This window comes from Tenebrio molitor, chromosome 1, assembly GCF_963966145.1.
Source record: "Tenebrio molitor chromosome 1, icTenMoli1.1, whole genome shotgun sequence".
Taxonomy (NCBI): domain Eukaryota; kingdom Metazoa; phylum Arthropoda; class Insecta; order Coleoptera; family Tenebrionidae; genus Tenebrio; species Tenebrio molitor.
Genome location: NC_091046.1, coordinates 36,370,884 through 36,387,011, shown reverse-complemented (window position 1 = coordinate 36,387,011; position 16,128 = coordinate 36,370,884). Strand labels below are relative to the sequence as shown.

Here is a 16,128-nt window from a genome sequence, read left to right as displayed (position 1 = left end):
GGCGCTAACTTTCCAATGAAAAATATTAATTAATTAATAAAGAAATTAATGTTATCATAAGGTTTAGTCAATTGACACAAAGTATTTTACATGCTAATAATAAATATTTTCATTTCAGATCATCGAGGAAGGTTTTTTGCAAATGCAACCCATTATACACTACACCATACCGTGGTATCTTTCAGAGCAGAAGGAAATTTGGTATTTTAACATACTGTATTACAAATGGTCATCATGTTAGTATAAAATATCATATTTATATTTGACATTAATTCTATTATCATGAAAATTAATATAAGTTAATGACCAGGTGCACAAGTGACATTGGGCCGTATCACGACACCCTTATTAAATTTAGGTAATCATGACTAATTACCTTGGTGACGAATTCATCTCTTTCTGGCAGGTTAGAAATGCATAAATCTATATTGTTTTATGTTTACTTTAATCACGACCTTAGTAATGGGCAACTTTAAGAACCGTGTCGGCCCACTGTCAATAATTTTAAATGTTAAGTATATTCTGTTATGTTATTAGGAGATAAAATAAACTAGCATTTATTCCCAACTTTTTTGAGGTGTACATCTTTACAGGAGGAAAATGGATATTCAAAATTGATATTTCATTAAGATTATCGTTATTTGAGAATGTGTTCATTAAAATTTTTCAAAATATTCACTGGTATACATTATATTTTTCATTAAAAAACCACACACGTTTTAATACAGAGTTTATACATAAAACAATTGCATACAATACAAATGATTTATACATTTTATAAATAACTACAATACAACATATAGTGTAATAATTAGCGATGCATTTTCTTACCTAATGACTAGAATACTGATAGATTTAAGTCTTTTTGAATTGTTTAATATCCTATTTGCAGCGTGAGGCAAAGCATGTAGATTCTACAATGCAATCAATGAAGTAATCACATCTGTTACATATAATATATATAATAAATATTTTACCCATTTATAATAATCACATTACATGCAATGAAAAGTGCAATAATGGCATATTTCATAACAAATGTGATTTAGTAAAGTTCCTGACAAGACGAATACTTAAAATTTAGATTAAATACTGCTAATACATTGGTCAAATATATTAAGTACATTATTACAAATATATGTAAAAAACACTGAGGTATAAAACATTATAAATAGGTACAAATTTTCTAAAGTGTGAAGTATTTTTGTGAGTTTTCGTGAGTTTATATATGAAAAATACATCAAAACTTTGCTCAAAGAATAGATAGCTAAAGCAGAAGTACTTAATATAATAATGGCAATTAGGTACTCGATTAATTTCCACATTTAATACCGGAATTAGTGTAGTATAGGTACTATAAAAATTGTGCATGATTTGAACTAAAATTAATAATTAAAAAGCTATAAAATCACATCGAATATTGTTATATTAGGAAAGTAATCACTTATTTAAATATATCAGTTTGTTTAAAAATGAAAACTATAAAATTCTGTACAAAAACAAAAATAAAATTCAAAGCATTAATATATACAGATCAATTGAAAAAAAAAAACAGTTAAAAACAATTTGTACATCGAATAATTACTTAAAAACCTTCAGTTAGATAGCAGTACTGTCTGCTTTCAGCGTCTTGCATCTTTCCTTCTCTTGGTTGTTCTCGGGCGGTTCGCATTCGAAGCTGGCAAGGGCGAGGGCATTTTCATTTAAAATTGGTCCGTGTTGCATGATCGAGATGACTTTGGAATCCTTTTCAAACGGACAGGTCACCTGTTTCCAGGCCATGAATTCTGTGACCTGTTTTGCTAACTGCCAAAACTTTTCAAAATTTATATGCCCGTTCGGGAGCCTGAAAAATTGCGAAAATGTCGACACGTTTCGTGACACGAACAATACGAACTTACTTATTCGAACAACCTTGATTGAGGAAGTAGAGATCTTTAACCAATAAACTGAAGAAAGGAATCACGATTCTCTGTCGTTGATCTTTAGCACCGTGACTGCGCCACATCGCGGCCTTCAGGGTGCTTCTGTAGCTACTGAAATTACTACTGGGGTCCATTTGATGTTCTAGGATGGCAAATTTTCCAGAATGAATCTTGTTCCACTACAAAAATTTAAAAAATTAGTGAATCGTAGCGCTAACAAGTGAGAGGTGTCGGACTTACTGTTTTCTTCAGTCTTGAAATAGGAGACATGTTTAAACCTGCTATAATTGCCATTAAACTGTTGAAATTTCCGATGTTGAAGCATTCTCGCCCCGTTTCGATCCAATATTCGACCACGCGAACTCTTTGTTTTTTCTTTTGATACTACAAAACGCGATGTCATATTTGGGCGATAATTTTTTTTCGCAATACTCACTTTACAAACTTGTGTTGCTACGAAATAACTCAGTCTGTTGAACCATTGCACGTATTGTTCTAAATTGTGCGTCTTCTTCATGTCCTTGAAAGAAGTTTCTAAATGAGGATTTTCTTTCGCAAATGCTTGTACGAATTCTTCGGGGCCTATAAACGAGAGCCTTTCGAGTTCTACGTGGGTGAGTTGTTGTGCGAGGAAAGCTGGGACCGGACAGACTTCCGAAATGTCCGTGCAGTTTTCATCTTGCGGTTGTGAAGACAAATCTAAAGTCTTCTCGTACTGTTCCAGTGCACTCAATCTCTGAAAAAGATTGTGAGAGAGAGACGAAACGTTCGTACGAATGCTGGGATTTATCGCACAGCATTGCTGCGTTATTGTCCGTACATGCTGCATTACTCTCTCATCCCTTCAAAATAAGAAAAATGTAGTTTCGATCAATCCGACTTGTTTAAAACGTACCTAAAGTCGTAGGGGAATGTTTCAGTCCATTCTGCAAGTATTTGTACTAAATGTTCTGCGAATCTGGCCTGTCCAGGATGTGAACCTCCACCAGTGGCACTTCCCAAACCCTGTTGTGTTTCGCATAAACTTCGCACTCTGGCAAGTAAGTCGTGAGGCTTAATGAATAGGCGTGAAGACAATAGAAATGCAAATAAGTATGCCCTATCTGGGTAGTATATGTCAGTCGGAACCATATGTTGAATTAAAGCTTCAAGGGAGCCAGACAGCAAGTTTCCATCACGGTAAACCAAGGCCTGGGAAAACATTCACGTTTTTGTCAAAAACATAACACAGGGATCGGATAAGGAATGTCATATTTTTTGTACGATTAATTTATTATAAAACAATTATCTTACGTTATCTTGCTGCAAGGCGATGTCTGTGGCGTTTTCTTGAACTGCCTCGCCGTTGTACACGGCGGAGAAACTTTTAGTTTGAGGCGTTTGCGGCAAGCTCTGAAGTTAGAGATGGTTAATTGTTAGAGGCTTCATTAATCAAATGCCAAGCACAGCATTAATAACGTGTCAAAAGAATTACTTCAAATCCAGGTAACTAATCTTTAGTCGTACATATGTACGGTTTCTTTGACAAATAAATCCTTCCTAATTTTTAATTATATCGTTCTAAATTTGTAGAAATCTAATATTGACATTTGTTTTTGTTATGTTGCCACCAATCGGAACATTAAAAATTAATTCTAGTTGGGAAAGATAAGATTGAATTTCATTTTTAAATTTGCTGCTAGTATCAAGTTTCTAACTAAAATGAAAGCAGTTCTTTTTTCGCAAACGTCAAGATGAGATTCATACTAAAACAAAACGTTAGAAAAATAAAAAATCTGACAATGTCCTTTTCAATTTATAACGTGATTAGCTTGAAAAAGAAATGATATGCCAAACAGTTAATTTTCGAAAAAAAAAAATTAATAATAAGGGTTCCTTTTTGCCCATCTGTTAAAAACATTTCATTCAAAAATAATTTTGCTTTAGATTATGGAGAGTGATAACGAAATCAGTCAAATCTGGTTTTGTATTCAGTGTTGGTAAATGGTAATTACTTTTAAATTTCCGATGATTTCGATAGGTATTTCCTTTTTTTAATCTGACCCGAAGTGATTTTGATTTTAAAATTGCCACGAAATGTATTTTTTTAATTGAACTGTGATTGCTTCCTCCGGATTTTAAACGAAATGTTTATCATCAATTATAATTATCCGGGAAATTAAAATGTATTGAATAATTGTCTTCAATGTTATAGTGAGGACTTCGTTCTTCACATAATTCATTCTGATCTTGGAAAACGCGCTGCTTAAAACTTTTCCATTTTTAGAAGGCTGCAAGCTTATCTAAATACATACATGTATTTTTGGAACACTGAACTTCGTAGAAAACAAATAAATTTTTTGATGGAATCTACTTTGTACACACTTAAAAAAGGACGACCAAATTTTTGTAACTGGGCGGAGTTTGAATAACGACTACCTATTTCAGTCGTCTGACAAGCACAAAACGATATATCAATTTAAAAAAATTGCTCCAGTACTTATTCACTCATTGTCAGAAATTGAGACAAGTTAAGTAACTAGAATGTTTTTTACACAGTCATCAGTTTAAAAAAAATTGCGTCTCAAGAATAAATTTGAAACCATTATGTAACTTTAATATCTCACTAGAATTATAAAATGTCCTTCAATGTTTATTGTTATTAATTATGGTTGGTAGAAAGAAAACACGGTTCTTGAGCTGGTATTAGTAATTTCCTGTTTCTCAATTCCGAAATATTATTCTTACGTTTGAACAGGTTTGCTTACGTTTTTGCTTTTTCACTAAACAAAATTAATGTTTTTGTACCGAGTAATTTCTCAAATGTATTTTATTAACCTAAGAACAACATTAAACAATATCATCAATATTGCTGTTTGCACATCATGTGTAATTCACTCAATCCTTAAATAAACATATTTATACATTTTTAAAGAAATAAACAAAACACACTTTTATGGGTATGGATATTTATAAAAATAAAAAGTAAATATGACCTGAACGATGAAAATGTTAATTCTCGTATTGATAACAAGATACACTAAAAAATCAGCATTCTTAGGCTCTAATACAATGTGTTACATAAATGCAAAAGTTTGTGAAAATCCCTTTCTGATAGCACTTGAAATGCGCGCTATTAGATTTTACACCTCATGTGACACGTGATCGATAGGTAAAAGGGAAATTTTTTGAGTGTATATTAATAGAATACAGTTAAGTTATTTTTAGTTGTGTTTTATTCCATCAGATTAGATGAAAAAAGATCATTATAAAAGACAAGCAAATGTAAGAGCGTTCATTAATCAAATAAATTGTGCCTAAGAAAATATCGTTAAAGCTGACCCACATTTTTAGTTGAAAAATTAAGCCGTCTGGGATAAATGAAGCTCGGTAATTAAATTAATCAAAGAGCGATTGAGTCAAATTTACGGTTAAGTTGCTCAACAAAGTTCAGTGAGGGAAACACCTAACAACAAAAACAAAACAAATACACAAGAGACTCACCCTTCTATTTGAACAGTCTTTTGGTGTGAGGTCGGAAGCTACAGTTCCAAATATTGTAGGCTAAAAATAAAACATGAGTTTTATTATTACTGGAAGAATTGTGGGCGGTTTGGCAAGCAAATAACGAGAACAACCACAACTTGTCACAAAAATGATCCGAATTCAAAACAAACATATGTGGATGAATGTTTCGGATTTCACAACTACAACTACAACAATAACACTGGTGGGAGTTTCTGTTTATCAAATAAAATTTTATTGTGTAAACTGGCGTTTTTAAGGCCTTGAAATTGTTTAACGATAAATAAGCGCGGACACTGTATTTTAAGTAGCCGCAAACGCATTGCACGCAAAAGTAATGGTTTTCAGCAGCCGAAGCGAGAATGTTGCTGCATTATCGGCAGCAATTATCGCATGAAAAAAAGGATACTTACGGTAAAATCCTTGCGATAACCGTTACCACCATTGAACGGCGTACACTTCCTGAATTGGTCGCTTAAAAAATCCGTCTCGTCGAGAGAACTGAACGAATCCACGGAACTCGGGGTAAAATCCACTTTATTTGTGGACGTCGAATTGCTGAGATGTCCCGAGTCCTTGCTCAGGCAAGTTTTCGGTTTGTAGGTCGGTCCTTCGGATTCGCAGCTCGACGCACTCGAACTAGATTCGAATTTTCCGTCGCTTCCCGTCTCGTATCCGTTATTGTCTGAGTATTTTCCGTTTTCGTTGAATTTCCGATTGGAATACTTGCCGTTCACCAGCTCGGCGGTCGGTATAATTTTAATCGGTTCGTACACCTCCGTGATCGCACTGGTATAAAAATTTTGCTCTTTCGTCTCACGACTTCTCTCGTCCACGACCTTTCCGTCTCTCGAAACGGTGACTTCCTCTTTGGTCACCGTCGTCGATTTGACGCTCAATGAGGTGTCTAATTTGACGGGAGCTTTCAGGATTCCGGTTTTGATCAATAGAGTATTTAGGAGATCACAAGGCGGCACCTGGCCAGTAATTAATGCTTGCTTTATTGCCAACCCGTCTTTACCTTCTAAAGTTACGGGCATTCCATTGATGAACAGCACTTCTTCTTCCTTGATGGACGACTTTTTCTCGCAATCGACCACTTTAGCCCCCTTGCCCAGGATCGATTCCACTGTCTCCTGGATTTCCGGGTCATCCATAGTACGGCTAATTGAACAGATACACATTGAAAGGGGACTCGACGACAGGGAGTATGCGGTCTGTTTCGTGAAGCAAGTCACAACGTTAGGAAGCTTCTGTTCTGGACTTTTGGTGTGGTTTGTTTATTAGTTAATGACGCAATTGAAACAATTGGATTGTGTTTGGAGGTCGATATTACAGAAAATACCAATGAACTTTACTAAGCCATTTAGAGTACATTGACATTTTCCTTGATTACTTATTATTTCTAGATTACTTGGCGTTCCACGAATGAGGAACACCTAAAAGACCCCAAATATGCGATAAAAGTAAACCTGATTCCTTGTTCTAAGGTGACAATACTTTTCACCGCACTGTAAATATTTAAACTAAGTATGTATAACAATTGACAATCAGTACAAATACGACCCATAATACTGCACCTATATTTCTCTGAAAAGACCATGTAAATATTCCTTGTTATTGAGACGTTATCAAATTTTTATTACGAATAGTTGACAGTTATGTGCATTCATAAAACACTTCTCTTCAGGAACTGCGTCGACACCATCGTCGGACGCCAACATTTTACTGAAAGATTCCATTGTTTCCGTTTCACGTTTACTTTTACAGTCTGAACACTTGCAGCGTAAAGGTTCAAGTTCAAGAACGCCCAGCTAAATAAACTTATTGTTGTTCCAATCTGATGACACAAAAAATTCACGATCAATAATGTTTGATTTTGTTTAAAGGAAACGTTTTTCTTAAATATTCTAACAATTAGTACACTATAACAATTCGAAAAAAAGAGTAATCTAATGGTTTTGTGCTTGCTTTTGTTTCCGTTAAAGTATGACGTAGTAGCTTTTTTGCTTTTTTGGAAACATTTTTTGTACAACTAACCAACGTGACTTTTTCCTGAAAGTACGGTCGGTGGACAAAAAAAAACTGGGACAAAAATGACAACTGTTCAAATTCAAATTTGGCAAATTTGCACCGTTTAAGTCAGGCTTGCTAACAAATAGGTTAACTATGGTGGGATGACATAAGACAAAAATGCCACGTGTGATACTTACAAACATTTCTTTGGCGAGCAAAACAGTATTTTTGCTAACGTTTAGCTCGTTAGCAATTGCTCGTATGATAATACCCTCCCCAAGGTGTTGTCTAATTAGGTGTTTTTGGAATTCAGTTAGATTCGGCATTACAGCTGACAAGATAACTGTCAATAGTGATTGTAAAAGTCAGTTTTATTTTGACTTTATTTTGACAATTAAGAGCTTGATACAAATGTAAGAAATTTTGCGTGTCCCAGTTTTTTTGTCCACCAACCGTACATAAAATCTGAAGAATAAAATTTTTTGAACGCTCGATATGTACTTTGGCGGACAAAAAATTTCGTCCACAACTGTCATTCCACTCACGTATGCTCTAAAGCAGCCTTTAGGAACGAATAACCTCACTTCACATGTTGACATATTGTGTCAATGTTCTTATGGGTGACAGTAATAAATTTCAAACTTTAATTTGCAAAGGTTAAACGACACCCAATTTTTGTGAAATGACAGGAAACGGGTGGACGAAATTTTTTGGCCGCAATAGTATTTAGAGTTTTAAATACATACATATAAATAAGTCATATTCGGTTCATGAACTCCACTATTTCTCCATTTGCATGTGCAAATTGGAATAAATAACAAACTATATTTTATTCATTCAAAAAGCTTATCGAATATATTCACGTTTTGTTAAACGATATGTACATAATCACAATTAAGACAAACAAATTTAACTCTCATCAGTAATAGTAATAAAAATAAAACAGAAATGTATTAAAAAAGACATACCAGATTTTGGCAAAATACAAGAATTAATGTTTTAGATATTAGAAAAATAGTTACAAAATGCTTGCAAAATACACTTTAGATTAGTATGGTAAGAATGAGATTTACGTTACTAAAATATGAATTTTCGCAGTTTTTTTTTTTATTAATTAGAAAAGAGTGAATAATAATTTAGTAGTCTCTAATGAAATAAATTAATGGATTCTTTCGACGATCTATGATCTATATCACATGTTGTTTTCACAACGCTACATGCATTACTAGAAATTGAACCGACACAGTTTTTTAATAAATCTTATCATCTTATCAAAGTTACATATAAATTATTTCAGGAAGTAGAGGAAAATATTTGCACATACTTTTCGCCATCATGTCATTTAAAATTCGTTTCTGTCGTCATGTTTTACTCTACCAAGGTTTCTTATTAATTCAAAAAACATCTGATGTACTACTTGATAAGAATCATTTCTTTTGCGAAATCCGAGAAAAATCATTCACATTTCTCGTAATCAACATCAAATTATGTGGAGATTCTTACAGGTATGTTGGAATATTACGATATTACGATAAAAGGTTTTTTATTATTTCCCACACGTATCAGACATGATTTTTTGCAAATGTGTAAACAAATACTAAGTGCTTGGAAATGAATGAATAATAAAAAATACATTTATCGGATAACTTTAGCTCATTGAAGTACATATACAGTGTGGAAACTGCTTATGGAATAAATTTAGTAATTTCAGAACTAATGAGTAATGACATTTGTCGAAAACGCTGAAAAAGGTCAATTTTTATTTCTCATAATGCTTATTTTAAGTTGCTTGACATGTTCATGACGTCATCCATTTTTTGTTTTTATTTTTTTTTATTCATCGTTTAGCTAGTACGAAGGTCTTTCAGAAAGAGAAGAAAAAAAATGAGAGTTGTCATTTAAAAAAATTGGTGACGACGTCACAGCTCAAAAATGGATGACGTCATGAACAAGTGAAGAAACTTAAAATAAGCATTATGAGAAATAAAAATTGACCTGTTTCAGCGTTTTCGACAAATGTCATTCATTAGTTTTGAAATTACTGAATTTATTCCATAAGTAGTTTCCACCCTGTATATTTTCGAAGCTTAATTGCCACTCAAAATCAATGTCCGTATCTATGAACTGTTACATTTAATTTGGGACAATTAAATTTCACGATGATTAGGGATTATTTCGATCTGATCATGTAAACGGTAATTCCGTCAACATAATTGGAACGGTCACAGTATCATTAAAAATTAATACTCAAAACAGGTTGTTTCTTTCGCATATTACGTCACGAAACAGTAAACAAAATTAAAAACTGAAAACTAAGAACAATGAAATTTAAACTTTCTATTTTTACTTGCACCAAAAATGCTTTCTTCATTTTTTTTGTGGTAAGTTGTACACCAAGTAAGCATTTAAAGTAAATTTTTTATTTGATTTGATCGTTTGAAGTTATGGATGGTACTTATCCAAATTTATACAACGTACAGCCTCAGCATGTTAAGTGGTGTCAAGCCTCTCCCTAAATTCCCCACTTTGTATTACATATCAGCTACAATGCTTTACACATTTTGCAAGGTAATTAAAGTTGTTATTCGGGACGTGTTGAATAAACACCAACTGCGTTGCGTTTACGACGGTCTTGTCTGATGACAACTAAAATATCACGTTCATTACTTAGTTTAATTACCTGAACGAAAATGTGTTGCGTCTTACTTTGCCGATAACGACGCCAAAGAAAGGAAGAAAGTGCCTGATTACCTGGCTTAAATTTTAATTAACATGAGATTTAATACAGGCGGCGGGTACTGAAATTCTTTACAAAAATTCCAACCGTATTCTCCTCTGACGTAACAAATTGTTTTGTTCGAAACTGGTCAAAATTTACATCACAATACAATCATGTCCACGTTATAATTTGTTTGAGTGTGTTTCATAACACGTTTTATTTTAAAACCGTCTCTATTTGTCGTTTTGTTATCTCTCTTAATCGGTATAATTAATACCGAAGCGTGTCAGATGTGTGTGGCAGTGTGGTAAATCGAAACATCCAAGAATAGAGGATATGGTTTAGAAATTACAAGTTACTATTTCCAACCGCGACCTCTTTGAGTAATTCAAGTCGTTCGATTGTGTGCGGACGGACGTACCAAGAGGTTTTTCAAACGAACCTCCAGGATTTGTTTTCCTGGAAGTGCCAGTGGCATCATTTACGGAGACGAATATAGCATAACCGCATGGTAAATGTGTGCCGATAAATGAACTTCCTCACATACGTCGAATGGTGGTGGGTGTGCACGTCAGGAAATAGAAGTTCCGGAAATATCATTTAATAACTGCATTATGTCGTTATCATCGCTGGGAGTGTATCTTTTCGGTGCGATTTCTAACCCGGAATGACCATTCGTCCCCGCCGATTGATTTCTCTCTTCCGCTTCTTCATCCATCTCCGTTCGGTCATACGTGACCATTTCGCCGCGTACAAGTTTGTTCGATTGCACATAAAATCGAATTGATTGAATTAAGTGATTAATTTAATCGTACTCCGTGAGGCGGCGGTCAACGATGCAATCAACGTCGAGCATCCTCGAGCTTTGGCGGACATCCAGAGAGAATTGCATTTAACAGCAACGCCAACTTGTAATGTGGTGTTAAATGAATTATGAGAAGCCATCTGTCCGAGCTGCGGACTTGCCCCGAATAATTACCTCCCATTTTTTAAATGGACGTATCCATCTCGCAAAAATAATTAATTTGTATCCGACTCGATCACGATTTTTGGAAAAATTTGGCTGACTCGTTGCACAACGAACATTTTCATAATCCCGATTCGATTTTGTGGGGACCGGAGGAAATTATTCAAATGGCTGCAGTAGGGTCTGGCGGCTGGGAAATTAATGAATTAACGTTTACATTGTTATTGAATCAATTTAGCCGAAATTCGAGGCTCCGGATTTAATAAAACTGTCATCTATTCGTGTTATACACCCTATACTGATTAATATACTGCGACTGAATTATCTGCTATTTACATTTAAAGTGGATCTGGTGTTTGTGTGTCAAATTAGTATTTATGAGAGGCCGCCAAGTCGCTCAATTATAATTAATATTCCGGTAAAAATTAAAATTCATCGATTCAAATTTGCTCGACAACGAATAAAAGCGAAAATGTTTGTTCAAACTTGCTGCGACTTTCTAAAACGGAATAACGTCACAACCCACATTTAGTGGCTACTTAAGATTGGCGCGTTTTTGACTAAAACAATTCAACACCAAGTTTTTGCGTGACGTCTACCATATATTTATTTTTTAACCGCAGACGCAAGACTGGTTATAACAATCAGAGAGCACAATGCGTAAATTGACGTTGACATTGACGTAACACCCATAAACTTTGGTTCTAAACCGCTACACGCCGTTGGTGTGACCAAATACGAAATATGGCATGGGTAAAATACAAAATTAAATAATCCTCTGGACAGCTTTAACGTCGGTAAACGTTAACTGTACACATAAAATCCGATGAATTTTTAATAACGCACACCGAAGTAAACAGAGTTAATGTAATATCAATGACGTTTAGTTGAGCACTGGCAATTTGCAGACACGAAATCGGATTATCTTAACATCACACAACATGAATTGATTATGGCTAGCGATGATACTGTGTTTAACGGAGATAATTTTACTTACCACAGCAACTACGCAGATCGGACATTGTGATTACCACACGGCCGCACCCTTACCAATTTTAACGAAAATGATGGGAAGTTAGTCCTACGCTTCGATTGTTTAAAGGAGTGTGAAAAGCGCGAAGCAACTTTCGCCGCCAACCTACAGTAACACAAATATAGCGAAATCAAGTGATTTTACGAAATCAGTTTCTGAAAGCCGACCGATCAGAAAATCCAGCTGAAAAGAAAGTAAAATGAAAAGTGCCGTTAAAAATAGATAGATAATGGCTGGAAAACGTCAAACGGAACGGTCGTTTTGTTAAGTGTTGCTCCCAATTAAATTTATTGATGTAAGTACGCGTTTTTAGTGAAGAAGCGAGGAGAGATGTTATTATACACTTAATCCGACTTCTTCATTTATTCTCTAAAATTAGCTTTCAAATGTAAAGCGGGCCTTAGCGTCAATAGGGTCACATTCCACAAGTTTTACGTTCGACGGCTTTAAAGTAGTAGTCGATTTGGAGTTGGGCGGCCATAAATTCGAAACGTTTATCTAATAAGGCCAATAAATTCAGACAACACTTTGGACCAATATAGCGCAGCCTTGGACACGAATTGCATCCAAATTCACTCATCAATTTCGAGCCGAAGAATGTAACGGCCGGAATGCATCTTTCGGTCAACAGAAAACCTCAGCAGGCTGCCCATTTACGACACTCTGGTAAATCAAAAGATTTTATGTGGAAGACGCTGGCACCTGGTGGAGCCGGACAGGTGCACATTTTTTCTGTTTGTTTTGTCGACGATTGACGTTTCAAGCAAGAGGTGAATAATTCCGGTTTGAATTTCGACTCTTCTCGATTATTTTCTGATGCGTTTTTGGAAGAAATCCGATCAGACGCATTAATCCGTTCGTCAGTTATTTGCGGATCATAACGCGTGTTCCACAAGGCGTTGAAAAATAAACAGCGGGATTTCTCGTTAACATTAAGAATCAATTTATGTTGTCTTGTCAAAAAAATACACATCCTTAAAAATAACCCACAATAAACCTTGTAGTAGTCTGCGCTGTGGCTAGTTTATTCTGATTCCATTCATTAATATTTGATTTGCCTAACGGATCAAGGTTAACCAGTATAAATAAACAATTCATGTTCATTAGATTTATTATAGTATTATAAGAAAATATCGCCAGGTGGAAGATTTTGCGGATATTCAAAGTTAAAGTCGATTTAAAAAGACAGGGGCGGTTAAGTGCCTGTCAATTACGTTGGTAATGCACGATGTTCTTTGACTGAAGTAATTTGTCAATTATTTTCGCTAATAATAATAGAATGTTATTAGTTCTAACCTTGAATATACATCTGAGAATGAAAAGTGCACCGCGGACAGCTTGCAACCGAACACAACTTGCATGATATTTGCACCACCACAATCGATGCTGTCAAGTTACATAACCCAATTTGGGAGATGACTCTTTAATATTCGCCTCGATATTCGCCGAATTCCATTTGCGTCCATAACATACAGCAAACTTTTTTTAAATTCGTTACTTGTAGAATCGACTATAGTTGAATTTTTTTAATAAACAATTGTCAAAACGTTGTCTTGTTGGTATGAGCCAAACTGTGATTTTCATGATAATACGATTGGTCACATTGAGTGTCAAGCGAGAGTTTATTTCAAATTCGAAGAAGTTTCTCCTGATTTCTCATTAAATTTGTTTTGAAAATGAATTCACGGAAGAAAGGTACGGGAAGTGAAGTGAACATAACCTTAACCATGATTTGGTGTCAAATTGTTATACAGCTGGTCCATATGTCCAAATTTTAGGGTGGTACAGTATGGTTTTTTACTTCATTTTGACATTGACAATTGTTTATTAAAAAAATTTCACTTTAGATATCGCGCATTCAAATGAAATCCTGGGCTGGGAAGGCGTTGCAAACCGTCAATTGTTGTGCTTTTTTAAAGCGTAGATTAATTGGAGTATGTTGACAGTTAACCTAAAATTTAAAGCCAAAAAATCCTTCTTTTTTTCTCTCTTTTCAACGTTTTACATTAAAAATAGAATAACTTAACGATTCCTACTCTCGAAGCAAATATCTAAGGGCACCCTTTGCTGAAAATAAACATGTTCAATTATGTCCCAATTAAAAATAAACAAATGTCGTTCGTGTCAAACGGGGGTAAATTCAAACTTTACACTGTTCTGAACGGTTTAATTTTTCCAACGCCTACTCAGCCCAGGATTTCATTTGAACGCGCGATCTAATACCATTGATCTAATACTTTTATTCTCTGGAAGGCTATGAATTATGATTGTATTATATCGGGTGTTCATTTATTTCTCCTCAAAGTTGGCGTTGAAGAGTCGATTGTGAACGCATCACTCGTCAGTCTGCAGAGAATGATTTTTCATGGGATTATGAGCATTGACGTCGAAACATGAGGTCTTCCTAATCAAGTTGAAATCTCAAGTCGTTCGACATTAAAAATTGTTTACATAAAGCCTCTTTCGAGGTTGTGATTAGGTACCTAAATGCACATTACTTGAAGTCAAAGATCATAATAGTTACAAACCTTGACCCTAATAACAACATTTAGCAGTTCTGGTGTCTGCTATGAATCATTTGACTGAAATACAGGAATAAAATTAGAGCAACCAAGATCTGACGTAATTTTATATCGTTTTGTCGGGAACCATTCCACAATCTCCTCTGGGAAAATGTATTTTACAAGGACTACACTAAACGGGGCCGCTTATACAAGCAAGTGGTGAGTTCCGATTAGAAGTTTTTATCCGCGTCAAAATTTAAATTCATTGTTCGATTCAACCCCCATTGAATGTGGTGTTTACGTTCATTATGCACGGTCATGACACAGAACATGACGTTATCGAACAACACCAAATTGTAGACGGTTTAAAATAGCCACAATGTAAAAATGAAACCGAAAATAGTGTAAAAATAGCTATGGTTCTAATATCTTTTGAAACGGCGAATGCACGTCTTGGTCGATTTGAGTTGGACCTTTGGCGCCGACTTCAATGAATGTAAAATCTTAATGGATTCATTATAGTTTGGTTTGTGGCACGAATTTCTCCAAGTCGACTTTGCCACGGCTTTTGATTTAGCGCTTTGCCATTGAAACTAATCCGTTTTCACGCCAACTCCCGAAGAAAGAAAAACGGAATGCATAAATTTAATCCCTCGTGGACGAAGCCGGAGTGTTTTACCTCCCAGGACCCAAAACATCGTATTGTATCAGGAAATAAATCAGGTGCGAAAGTAAAACAATTAGCTACTCACCACAACCCGTTCAGTTTTATAAATGTGAAAGTTTCCGCAATGATACAATGCCGTTTTTAAATCGATAGATGTAATTATTGCTGCAAAGGAAAAATAACACCGACAATTAGAGCGCTACTGTCTTACGTAAACAGTTTTATTACTGTTTTATATAGAATGTCGAAAATTATCAATCATTAACTTAATTATTGATCAATTAAGGCGGAAGGTTAATTACTGTTGGTCTTTGAAGAGTTGTTATTATTATGCAAGCATGTAGATATAACTATGTTTTTTTTTACGGTGGGCTGTAATTTATTGAATAGAGTACAACTTGAGGTATTTGTACTTCATTTCAAGTTACCGACAAATTATCTGCGGCTGTTGAAATAAATTGTATGTAACGTGAAGGTAATGTGTACAAAATGCAAAATGAGAATGTGATAAATATAAATTACTCATGCATCTAAGTTGGCCGAGGTTTCCTCTTTTGCATATAGGATGGTTTATTGGAACCAGATGTTGCATGGCTTATGCCGTAACACGTTGTGTAATAAAGGTCACTGCAAGGATGAAACCTGATCAAATTACTTTTCTATCTGAGGCTTCAACACTGTACATCTTTTGTCACTTTAAATTTAAATCCACGCTGAATTTGTGGTGCGTAACGTGCAACACTCCTATATGGTTTTGTAAGTGTGCTCAGTTGACTGTGGCAAAACTGATTGA

The 16,128-nt window shown here is 34.9% G+C and overlaps 1 protein-coding gene across 4 annotated transcripts in view; it reads right to left on the bottom strand.

The window, feature by feature from the left end:
* Positions 1–674: 674 nt before the first annotated feature.
* LOC138122458 (ras-GEF domain-containing family member 1B-like) overlaps positions 675–16,128 on the bottom strand; it is a 42,597-nt gene continuing 27,143 nt past the window's right edge. The window contains exons 2-9 of one of the 4 annotated variants that reach the window (XM_069036723.1): positions 5,843–6,593; positions 5,409–5,468; positions 3,219–3,317; positions 2,821–3,116; positions 2,362–2,767; positions 2,166–2,309; positions 1,902–2,104; positions 675–1,846 (exon numbers count right to left, since the gene is read on the bottom strand). In XM_069036723.1, the coding sequence (XP_068892824.1) occupies positions 1,600–1,846; positions 1,902–2,104; positions 2,166–2,309; positions 2,362–2,767; positions 2,821–3,116; positions 3,219–3,317; positions 5,409–5,468; positions 5,843–6,586 (2,199 nt within the window). In that variant the 5' untranslated portion in view covers positions 6,587–6,593 and the 3' untranslated portion in view covers positions 675–1,599. The remainder of the gene's footprint in view (positions 1,847–1,901; positions 2,105–2,165; positions 2,310–2,361; positions 2,768–2,820; positions 3,117–3,218; positions 3,318–5,408; positions 5,469–5,842; positions 6,594–16,128) is intronic. The other 3 variants (XM_069036721.1, XM_069036724.1, XM_069036722.1) reach the window with 3 other exon arrangements.